This window comes from Lotus japonicus, chromosome 5, assembly GCF_012489685.1.
Source record: "Lotus japonicus ecotype B-129 chromosome 5, LjGifu_v1.2".
Taxonomy (NCBI): Eukaryota; Viridiplantae; Streptophyta; class Magnoliopsida; order Fabales; family Fabaceae; genus Lotus; species Lotus japonicus.
In genome coordinates this window covers 12,346,549-12,358,293 of record NC_080045.1, presented here as the reverse complement: position 1 = coordinate 12,358,293, position 11,745 = coordinate 12,346,549, and the positions used below count along the sequence as shown (strand labels likewise).

At 36.6% G+C, this 11,745-nt stretch overlaps 2 protein-coding genes across 4 annotated transcripts; both read right to left on the bottom strand.

Annotated features, from left to right (window-relative positions):
• Window positions 1–597: 597 nt before the first annotated feature.
• Window positions 598–4,852, bottom strand: LOC130718057 (nuclear transcription factor Y subunit B-1-like). Of its 2 annotated transcripts, XM_057568508.1 has the most exons (7): window positions 4,657–4,847; window positions 4,360–4,578; window positions 4,163–4,292; window positions 3,952–3,957; window positions 3,754–3,828; window positions 3,588–3,638; window positions 598–930 (listed from the first exon to the last, which is right to left on the bottom strand). In XM_057568508.1, the coding sequence occupies exons 2-7, from the start codon at window positions 4,563–4,565 to the stop codon at window positions 892–894; spliced, it is 507 nt and encodes a 168-aa protein (XP_057424491.1). In that variant the 5' UTR covers window positions 4,566–4,578; window positions 4,657–4,847; the 3' UTR covers window positions 598–891. The 2 variants fall into 2 exon arrangements, with proteins under 2 accessions (XP_057424491.1, XP_057424490.1); XM_057568507.1 differs by lacking the exons at window positions 598–930; window positions 3,588–3,638; window positions 3,754–3,828 and having other exon boundaries at window positions 3,938–4,292; window positions 4,657–4,852.
• A 713-nt stretch (window positions 4,853–5,565) lies between these two features.
• Window positions 5,566–8,987, bottom strand: LOC130718056 (uncharacterized). 2 transcript variants are annotated; one of them, XM_057568505.1, is made up of 3 exons: window positions 8,832–8,987; window positions 6,980–7,734; window positions 5,566–6,633 (listed from the first exon to the last, which is right to left on the bottom strand). In XM_057568505.1, the coding sequence occupies exons 2-3, from the start codon at window positions 7,584–7,586 to the stop codon at window positions 5,762–5,764; spliced, it is 1,479 nt and encodes a 492-aa protein (XP_057424488.1). In that variant the 5' UTR covers window positions 7,587–7,734; window positions 8,832–8,987; the 3' UTR covers window positions 5,566–5,761. The 2 variants fall into 2 exon arrangements, with proteins under 2 accessions (XP_057424488.1, XP_057424489.1); XM_057568506.1 differs by lacking the exon at window positions 8,832–8,987 and adding an exon at window positions 8,568–8,599.
• Window positions 8,988–11,745: the final 2,758 nt, after the last annotated feature.

Here is an 11,745-nt window from a genome sequence, read left to right as displayed (position 1 = left end):
ACTCCTGGCAGATAAGCACCATTGATACATCACTCTCCAAGTAATAAATATTCCTTTTCATCTAGCAATCTACAATTGAAAGGCCAGCATCCAAGTGCAGGCATGACTCATCGAATTCACAAGAATGCAAATTAAATTAAATTAACTCAAATGGATGCGTATAAATTGTTCAAAATATTTCCCCGTTCTACGGGTTCATTCGGGTAAACAGTTTAATCAAAGTTTATAGTAATAAGCGCTTATTCATAATCTAATTTGAGAACTTATTTCAGAATGGATATGACCTCCATTCAGCTTGTTTAGTTTTGCTCATTGCAATTTTCCATATTCCCTAACAAGCATAAGTAATTAACTCTCATTCCTCGCACATCAAACGAGTTTTTTTTTTCTTTCTATTTTTATAAACTAACAGCTGTTTTAAAAAAAAAAGACTCACTATGAAAGTTTTGATTTTTGTACATAATGCAAGTACACATTATGTATCATGTAAATGAATTGAAGAGACTGAGCTCAACATAAAAGCACAGCCCCATGACATCTATAACCAAAGGTTTTAAAAACTGGCGCCATCTTCATCCAAGTAAAACACAAAAAGCATGAAAACATACCAATTTATGTTTCCAATCAAAATCACATACAATCTACAGTCTTTGCCAAGACGCCTGATGGAAATAGGCAAGCATGGTTCCAGGATTTACAATATAACTTATGAATAATGATTATTCTCCAAAGATAACATTAAAACCTTTATAAATAATATCTGGTCACCAGAACCAACATCTCCTAATGTGAGTATTCATATAACATGAAATGCTCTCAATATGTAAAGTGTACATACTACAGTTCCATCGGCATTCAAATCACACATGACAAACGCTGAAGGAGAGTAATCTACTCTGGGCCTTGCATAGGAAACATCATATGCTGAGCCTGAGACCGAAATTCAAAGAGTGAAAATCAATATTATAATTTCATCATCTCTAAACATTTTGTTGCTTGGTCTAACAAACATTCCTTAAACTAAGATATAACTTGCAGAACAGAGAGAGAAGTCATCCATATTATAAATAAAAGTTACATTGCGCACTCGATATAGTAGGTCATAGCCAGGCTAATATGTCGGATTCAAGGAAAAACAGTTACAAATAAATGAAATGATGTCACGATGAAGTATGAACCTTTAATAATTGGGTAAAATAGAACATGCTTTGGTATTTTTATTTATTTATTTAAGAACTGAAAAACCCAGCTTTAATATTAAAAATTAACCCATAAAATTAAAAACCATGAAAAAATGGTCTTAGTACTACTTTAGGGAAGAGTGGTGTACAACACAATGAAGGACAACAAAAAGGGTAGTGACAATTGCAACACAGAGGCACTGATCCCTTGGATCCTATTCTCTAAAGACAAGGAAGGATCATTTAATATACCAGTTTCAAATACCTTTTGAATCTATGTCACTACTAGAAAGTAGCCAATCCAGTATATGCCACTTCTTGAGGATTAGGCAACCTTAGAGCTAAAGACAGATCATCTAACCCAGTATTCACCACCACAAACATTTTGGATTATGCCATAATTTTGCTACGCATTTGCACTAAATAAAACATTGGGCATTAGTTTTAACACCCCCTTATTAATCTCACACCCTCTTTTATTTTCTAAATTCCCTTAATACCCTCTCTTATAAAGAGATAGTCAAAGGGTGATAGTATTTTCACACATACTAAGTGTGAAACATTTTCACACTCAATGTGTGTGAAAATATTTCACATTCACTAAGTGTGAAACGCTTAAAACGAAAGGAAGAAGATGAAGAGGGAATAAAGATACTCAATTCGCACAATTGTGTTTCACACTCAAAGGTGTGAAACACAATTCAGTTTCGCACTCAAGATCAGTAGTGTGAATGGACTTTATTTTCAATTTTAAATTTTTCGTTTCTTTAGAATTAGATTTCACACTCAAGTGTGTGAAACATTTTCAAATTTCACACTCAAGAGTGTGAGTTATTGAACTGTTAATAATTTTTTAATTTTTTTTTTATAATTTTCATTTCACACTCAAGAGTGTGAAATCTTTTCAAATTTCACACTCAAGAGTGTGAAAGAATCAAGTGTTAAGAATTTTATTTTTAATTTTAAATATTTAGTTTTTAATAATTAAATTTCACACTCAAATGTGTGAAACATTTTCAAATTTCACACTCAAGAGTGTGAGTTATTGAACTGTTAATAATTTTATTTTTAAAAAAAAAAAATTATTTTTTTATATTTTCATTTCACACTCAAGAGTGTGAAATATTTTCAAATTTCACCCTCAAGAGTGTGAAGGAACCAAGTGTTAAGAATGTGAAAATGTTTTCCACTCACTGAGTGTGAAATACTTAAAACGAAAGGAAGAAGGTGAAGAGAGAACGAACATACATCGGTTCACACTTACAATGTATGAAATGTTTTCACATATATTAAGTGTGAAAAGTGGCAACGAAGAAAACTGTGAGATGAGAGTAAAAGGGAAGGGTGGTGTGATAAACAAAAATGATAGTAGTAATAAGATAGGAAAAGTGATATGTTTGGAATGAAATTAAATTTTAAAGGGCATTTCAGATATTTTGGTGCATAAAGGAGGGTGAGGGATTAATTGAGGGGGTGTTAAAACTAATGCCCTAAAACATTATCTCACTTATAACAAGGTAAACCACAAAATGTTCTAGCACAACCAAAGAAAATAATTTCACATGCATTATTATTAAAGAAAGCATATCGAAACTAGCAAAGCAAAACTCCCCAAAGTCAAGCTTAAGTAAGAATGCAAATGGGAGGAAAAAGCTCCAGTTATCTAATCTAAACCTATGCTAGCAACAGTCAAACATAAGATTAACAATATAGAATAGCATTTAGTCAATACAGTATATAGTTGACAACCAAAAGTGAAGAACTGATGTTAATGGCGTGACTTCATCATTAATAATTATCAGGCCCAAGAAAACTATCACTGTTGGGGTCTGAAATCACTTAAGAAACCTACTACCATTAAAGGAACAATAGAAAATTCGAAAGAGTGCAGGGAAGTAGCAGCTTTATGGTATTCAATAGTTTGCAGTTGCACATTCTATTAATGACTGAAATAGACATGTCAATATGCAGTTGCACATACCAAGATAGACACATATCAAATAACCTTTAATAAACCAAAAAGAAGTTTAGAAAGTGGAAGAGAGGAGGAAATCAGATAAATTCATTAAACCTTAAACCTACCCATTATACACACAGTATTTCTCCAGATAATAATTCTAATCTTTAGGAGGGGTCCTTTTAAACAGTATGTCTTTTAATTTCAAATAACAAATCAAAATGGCATTAGAGCCAATACTTTTTAATTAGGATGAGCTCCAAATAGAAGCTTTTGGGAGAAAAAGGGATTAAAACTAGACATTCCTGTGAAGAAAGCATCAATATCTCATACTACATCGCCAACCAAGTCAAAGATTAAACATAAACCTTGGGCTCCTAGCATCATCATTTATCAATGCCGCAGAAGCACAAAATAGATATATAGCATTTTGAAGCATAAGTAATCACCTGAGAATTAGGGTAATTAACAACTTGTGAGTAAGAACCTTGATGAGCAAGCTGTCAATGCCACAACAAAACATTTCAACATCAGATGCGGCTGCATTCGAAATATAATCATTTCCAGTAACACAAACAGAAACAGCCACTATACAAGTACACATCTTCCCCCTACCTGGGCATCAGGACCCGGATGATAATCTTTCTTACCAGATGCATCTCCACCCTTAGCCGAACCTTTGGAATCACCCTGCAAGCCACAATTCGACAAGCCATAACCAAAAATGTGTACAAAAAACATTAGAAAAAGCATACTCAAACACGAATAACAATCACAATTCACAAAGTAAAACAGCTAACTATTTAAGATCACCTCAATCTGCAACATTCGAATCAACCCATGAGAAATCCACGCACGAAAAAAAAAAACAACAAAAAAACACCATCAGTGAAAATTGGAAATTAACTGCAGCAAACCAAATCAACACGCTGTACCATAAATACCAAATACCAGAAGCTGAATATTCAACTATGTACGAACAACAGTCCATAGAAATTAAAAAAAATTGTAAATTCAAAATCACCTCTCTGTATGCAGCTAGGTAAAGCTTGAGTGGATCAATGTACTCTTCAAAACCCAGAGTGGCCATTGCCCAGAGCAAATCGTCGCCGTTGATAGTCTTCCTCTTCTCTCTCTGGCATTTATCACTCGCCCTGTGAACCATGAACATGATTATTCTGAGGAATCACAATAGGGGAATCATGAAGAGAAGAAGCTTACTCGCTGGTGACGAAGCTGATGAACTCAGAGACACACTCCTGGACAGTCTCCTTGGCGTCCTTAGCGATTTTGCCATTAGCAGGAAGTCCCTTCTTCATGATGCGGCTGATGTTAGCAACAGGAAGGAAACGATCCTGCTCACGGAAGCTGGAGCGGGGGCTGTGGTCGCCGCTCTCGTCGGGAGGACTCGCCGGAGCATCGGCCATGGTCGGCGGAACCCTAATCGTAGAAGAAACATGAGGAAGAAGAGGGTGTGAATAGAATAGTGAAGTGTGAACTGTGAAGTGGTGTTGTTACCTGTGAATTGATGAGATGAGATTTGGCGCGAGAATGAAGAGAGGGATCGGACGCTGGAGAAGAGAGGAGCGAGGTGACGATGGATACGGGCGTCGCTTGTATCACCACCGTTCGTTTTGTTTTACACTCCCTTGCTTTCTCCCATTGGTTACCTACTTTTAGCTTCTACACTACACACACACCACAAAATCTACCAATAGTCTTGTCTACATGTAATATATTATTTCTTTATGGAAGTAGGGTTGGGTAGGTTAGGATTTATTTTTGTTGTGTTTGGATTTTTCATTACATTTATTATTAACAATTTTATCTTAACTTAGCGCGAAATGTGATGTTAATGAAAATTTAAACATACAGTTAAACGCTGATTTGGACATGTTTAATGAATATAAGGCATGTAAGGTTTGGTGTATTATTTCAAAGTTGCTTTGCGATCAACTCTGATTTGGACATACGGCCCGTAAGGTTTGTTAATTTTTTTTATTAATTTTAAAACTACTATAAAATCAACTTAAAAGCTCGAGTTTTGTCTTTGGGAGACTCCATAAGAGTAAGGAATGTTAGTCTAATGTGCTTGTCGTTTCTCGTCTTTGTATTTTTCTTTCTCAAAATAAAAAAGTTAAAGCTACCAAAAATGCGTCTTAAAACAAGTTATTATTAAGAAAGAGAAAGAAAAGTTGAGGAGTGGTTTTTTATTTATTTATCAAAGACAATTTTTCATTTGACCATAAACATAACATAAAAACAATATCGTTTCTTGTTCAAGTCCTTGTGAAAGGACAATGGCCAAGGTCTGTGTTTAAAAGTTTTTCTATTATTTGATTTTCGGTGGCTATGGGTCTTTCACTATAACTATTTTTCCTCCCTAATCTAGGTTGCTTGATAAATTGTCACGAGCATTGGCAGGAATTCCACAAACTGTTTATCATGACATCCATAATTTTCTATTCTAAAAATTAATTCTCTTCTGAGCTTCCATTGACAATGAAAACTTCAGCTTCTTGAAAATAAAAATTAAAAAAATAAATCACAGCTAAAATTCAACCAAGTAACACCATGTAGAAAAGACTAAGATGTATGGACACGGTCATGTTATAGTAATCTTTCAGGGGACGTTGTTTACAAGCTTTGCACGCCTAGTTCTCTGATCAACTTCCACTCGAAGACCGAGTGCGGCGATTTCAGGCAGCGCATCAGCAGATCCCTGAAACTCCAGTTCAGCAACTAGCTTTTGATTCTCCTCATTTCCCTCCAACATATTCCTCACAGACCATATGCCCCATTCCCTCAGGAAAGGATTATCTTCATCAGTAACACACTGCTGCAAGAGCAGTAGAATTCCATTCCTCTGTCGGATTTCATCTTGCACATGCTTCCTTCTATATAAACAATTGCCAATAAGTGCAACTATGTCTCGCCTGAAACCCTTGTAAGGGCATGGTTTTGAGGAACAACTAGCGCCGTCTTGATTCTCAAATTGTTTAATTCCTTTCCTGATTATAGCTGGAGGTTCAAGGTCTCCTAGTATAGACAAAAGCAATTCTATGAGGCCATACGACAATAGCACATCAACAATATCCTCCTTGCCATTATTACCTCTCACACTATCTTCAGCACAAATGTCCCTCAATATAGTAAGAGTGTAGCCAAGAACATCAACGGCAGCAGAGCCACTAGGAAGACCAAACTTGCTTCTCGTCGCATGCTCAAGAACCCCAAGAGACTTCTTGAATATTCCAAAAACAAACAGAGCAACATCCTCCGATACAGTGACATCTCTGATCCGCTCATTCAAGATTTCTGGTAGGATTCGCAGAAGAAATGCTTGTTCAGATGAAAACTCCTTTTCATTTGATTCAGTATCTTCATCCTTAGGAGCATCCACAAACCGTAATTCAGAAAACAACACAGGCAGTAGACATTCTTCAAGGCAAATTCTAGAAATTAGCAACTTTATCCAATCCTCATCAAAGCTAGCTGGTTCAGTCGGAAGCCAATGAATAAAAGATAAGCCAAAATAAAAAGACAAAATAAATCATTTTTACAACTTCAAAAAGCATCATGAACCGTATGACACTCATGACAGCACAGAAAACAGTGAAATTTACAAGCAACATGCTGCAGCAGCACCAACAAATTTATTACCCCATTAGATTTGTCACAGCTTTTTGTAAAAACCTAAATTTTAAGAAGGCTAAGAATAACAAGTAAAAAGGAATAAACCAATAAAATAAGAAAAGCAAAGAAATAAATAAAATCAGGGCTAACAACATAGATAAAACAGCAAAGAACACAAGTAAATACATAAAAAATACTAACTGACCAGAAGAAGCAGTTCTCAAGATTTGTGCCATTATATGCCAGCCATTAGCATTGGAAAGTTCTCTAAACCATTCAGGGTTTCCATCACAACATGTATAAATCAGCATACACAACGGATCACAAGTCTGCTTGGTGCCAAGTCTTGCAAGAGAACCAAACCCAACCGGATAGAGCTCTTCCCAAATAGCACGTTGATGCTGCTTCCCAGCCAAAGAAACATTTGCCAGAACCTGCAGACCCCAGCGAACCAGCCCATGATCAGGGCATGGAGAACCAGCCTGTGACCTCAAAATTCCAGAAACAACAGCCACCCCACCAAGCTCAAGAAACAAGTTCTGGTTTGCAGCCTCTCCAGCACACAAGTTTCTGAAGAGCTTGAAACATAACGAGAGAACATGATGACGAGTCTGAGTGAGTGACTGAACTATACTCAGCACTGCAGGGAGAACCTTTCTGGAAGCAAGGTCCGAACGCCCATAATCAGATCGGGAAATGGAAATGAGAACCTCTAAGGAGTTTTCCAAGTTAGAGGAGTTAGAAGCACTAAAGAGTAATTGAAGGGTATCTTCTGATAAGGGGTGCTCTAAAGACAGCGCATCAACAGCCATTTCTTTGTTGTAAATGTTGAAAGCTTGAAAGTGAGTGATTCTTCCTCTCTCTCGGTCTAATTCAGATTGAACACTGGCTTGTTTTATGTGAGATGGTTCAAGAGGATGGAATGGCTCGCACCAAGTCACCAATACAATGCAATAATACCTGTTGAATTTTGGCAACAAGTCAGAAACAGTGACCGAATTGATAACATGATTGGAGATACTAATACTAACATACACAAATGATAACTAAAATAAGAATATAATCCCCAAATGATTGTATCAACACAAATACCTTTTTCAAACAAAACCATGACTTAATGCTCTAGTTCTATGATATTCCAATGGGAATTTAAGCACCATTACCCATATTCAAAACCATAAACAGATCCAGAACAAAGTATACAGTTCAGCCTTTACAAATCCACCAAGAGAACAATAGGAACAACAAAGCATATAGCATCATACAAACACAACCAGAAAGCAAGATTCCAACATCAGATCCATCCCTTAAGCATCCCAAAAACTCAAAATGCAACAGTTTTAAACTAAGCTATCAAGAATGCATTCAAAGCAGTGTTATCAATGACGGATGGCGGAAAGCCAAAATACCGCCATATAATTATGGTGGATGCCATGGCGGCCTTAATAAATTTATATGTATATATATATATGTATACAATTATACAGCCACACATTAAAAAACCTGCATAATGCAATTATACAATACAACAAATAAAAATTCTGCTAACTAATAACAACTTATATCATCAAATATAGGCTCAATATCATAGATATAATAGCAAATAGCATGACAAAGGTTCAATAGATATTAGATACTAGATAGATATTAAGTCTCATACTCTCATTGATCATATTACATACCAATTACCAAAACAACATGACAAATAAAGTCTAAAGAGTAGAATTTAATCTAAATAACTAATCATCCAATCCCAATGTAGTGTAGTCAAGTTGAGTGCCAATGCCACTTGCCATTGCAAAACAGAGGAACACCCACCACCACCAGCACTAAAAAGGGGAAAGAAAACAGAGATTCAAGCAAACAGTAACAGAGGAGAAAGGAGAAGGAACAAAATGTTGTAAGTTGTAACAGAGGAGAAGAATCAACAGTAAGTCAGTAACAACAGAGGAGAAGAAACAAGCCTTTGAGAGATGAAAGAGAGGGAAGCTGAGAAACAGAGGTGAGAGGACGCAGAAACAGAGTGGAAAAACGAAAAAATTGCAGAGAAAAATTACCTTAGAGCTTGGACGGAGCAGAGACGCGGTGGCCGGAGACCTGAGTGGTCGCCGGTGGCCGGGAATGGGAAGGAGATCGGGTAAAATTAGGGTTTCTATTCTGAATTTGGGGTATTTTTTTTGGTCAATGAATTTGGGGGGTTTAGAAGCTGAAATATCAACTTGGGCCATTAAAATTCATGGGCAAATGGGCCTTTGCAAAGTTTTTTTTCAAACAAATTCGGGAATTTCCACCATTTTCCGTTATTTCCGCCATACCGCCATGAAAATCGTGGCCGCCATGGCCCTGCCACGCCAAACCGTAACGCCACGCACTTTTTGCGGTGGCATGTTGAAAATCCAATATGAAAAAAACGAAGTTGGCACACTACACCATTGAGCTCGATCAAAAACCAAATTATGTGGGATTTATTGATAATGAGATATTTTTAACAATATTTACCCAAGTTCCTTTTTGCCTTCCTCTCTACCTCTCTTCACAGGACTAAATATCATCTTATCAACCATTCTCACTGTTGCCTCCATAGACCATATGTCTTATTTGTACATGTTCATACCGCCTTAATCAACTTATCGTAAGCTTCTCCACAATAGGTGTCACTCCAATATCTTCTCTTATCCGCTCATTGCGTGTCTTATCTTTTAATTTATAGTATGATCACTCACAGGGGCGGAGCCAGCGCCCGGCAAGGCTGGGCACATGCCCAGGCTCCTTGCCAAAAATATTTTTTTTTACTTGGGCTGCAGGCCCTTTTGTGATAAAAAATAAGGTATCAGATGGGCAAAAAAAAAAAAGATCAGTGAGGGAAGGCTGAAGCACATCTGACTGCACGCGTTTTTCCTCTCACCGTCTCACGCACACCTTCTCTGAAACTGAATCGCACATAAATAGGAACCAAAGAGAACAAGGGAACCAAAGAGGCAGTGCATCTTATTGCCAGCGATTTTACCGTTTTGGGTCTGTTTGAGGCTATGGGAAAGGGGTCCTTGCCTTAATCTTCAATTTCTGGTTTGATGTTTTGGGATGTAGTGGGGTTTTTGGTCTGTTTGAGGCTTGGGGAAAAGGGTTGTTGCCTGTGTCTCTCTCTAGTTCTGTGTGTGGGCTGACTGTGACAAATGGGACGCTATGTGGCTGTCAATTTTGGTGCCTACAATCCAAGGTGTTTTTTGCTTTATTCACTTTTATTTTCCTCAGAGTTTAGTGGATATAATCAATCAGTAAGCAAAATTACCAAATGGTTTTTTTTTTACAGCAAAATTACCAAATGGTACAATACAATCCTTTCATGTATGTGATTGTTAATGTTAATGTTGGTGAATATCTCTCTGTATCTTCATTGTACAAATTTTCTGTACTACTGAATAGTTCTACACTTCTATGTACTTCCATTTTGCATATTGATTTGGAATGCAATAGGGGATTAGTCCTAATTTATCTCATGATAACCAACCAAATATCTTTTTGCTGGTTTGTAATATAATAAGATCAGGGGTCAATTTCGTGGCTTGGTTTGTTGGATTAATTTAAGTCTATAACATCAAGTTATATCTTGGTGAGTTGGTTCACTTGAATTGGAAACCTGCAGGGGATTTTTTGGTCTAGTTGACGATAAGAGGTTAAGTTTTGAGGCTACTTTGATTGGTGGCGCTTTCTACTTCGTTTCTGTTTTCTCTTTGTACCTGTGGTTCTGATATATTCAACTACTATTGCATTTTCCCTTTTCTTTGCTCTTCATCTACTTGTATTAAGGGTTAGAGTACCCCTTGTACTCCCTTTAATGCATTGTTTTAGCTTATAAAAAATGTTATCATGTATGTACTAGTTCTGTTTTCAATGTAGCTATATTTTTGTTGGCAAAATGACAAGTTTCGTTTATTTCAGTTTATAACTATTTATATATTGTGTCACATGTGAATTTGTGCTTCTAAAGTTTGCCCAGGTTTCAGAAAAATCCTGACTCCGCCACTGATCACTCATCCATCTTAAAAATATTCTCATTTCTGCTACTCCAACTTTTTTCTCATTTCCGATTAAAATCCAGCATTTGCTACCATAAAGTATAGCAGGTCTTATAGCGATTCGGTAAAACTTTCCTCAAATCACTTCATAATCCATAACATTGACTCGTTACCTAAAAGTCTTCTATGCACAAATCACCCAATCAGGATAAATTTTCAGCTTAAAGAAGAAAGTTATACTCATGTCAACAGCACCTAATTTGAATTTAAGCATGCATATGTTAGCAATGCACGAATTTAACACGTATATAATAGACTATGAATAAAACTAGCAATCAACGGCCCTTTAAAATTTGAAGACAGTAGTAACATTTTTAGCACCTAATGGGGAAGCAAAATGAAGATTCCAACATGCAACTTGATCATCACAGCCACGACATTCATCAAACATAATTAACAACAACAAAGCATACCAAGGAGAATGAAGACTGAACTTACCTCGTTAACCAGAGCAGTGAGCTATGACGGAAACGGAAGAATAGGCGACCAAAACGAACTCAATGAGAATGGTGAAAGTGAAGCCTGAACGTAAACGCGAGTGTTGGCTATTGCAACCCTAATTTTATTTAGTATTTAAAAGTTACTTTTCAAAAAAAAAAGGCTTAATAGCACTTTTGGTCCCCCACGTTTCAAAAATGTGTAAAAAGAGTCCCTCACGTTAAAAAATAGCATAATGGCACCTCGACGTTAATCTCCGTTAGCAGTTTTGGTCCCCCACCTCATTTCCGTTAGAAACTTAACGTTTTTTGTCTGACATGGCATTTTTTTTGATGTGGCATCAAGACTAGGAGAGAGAGAGAGAGACAGGTTTAGGGGGGAAAATTAACACGTGAGAATCACGTGAGTCTTCTTTACAACCTTAATCCATTCCCAATTTTTAACCTAGTTCCCAAAT

What these genes read in the sequence shown, in the direction of transcription:
- LOC130718057 (XM_057568507.1), bottom strand. Translation starts at nt 4,565, where the DNA reads ATGGCCGATGCTCCGGCGAGTCCTCCCGACGAGAGCGGCGACCACAGC. An exon ending in ATCAGCTTCGTCACCAGCGA is followed by an intron (nt 4,293 to 4,359) that starts GTAAGCTTCTTC and finishes CATGGTTCACAG; the next exon opens with GGCGAGTGATAAATGCCAGA.
- LOC130718056 (XM_057568505.1), bottom strand. Translation starts at nt 7,586, where the DNA reads ATGGCTGTTGATGCGCTGTCTTTAGAGCACCCCTTATCAGAAGATACC. An exon ending in CTTGAGAACTGCTTCTTCTG is followed by an intron (nt 6,634 to 6,979) that starts GTCAGTTAGTAT and finishes CGACTGAACCAG; the next exon opens with CTAGCTTTGATGAGGATTGG.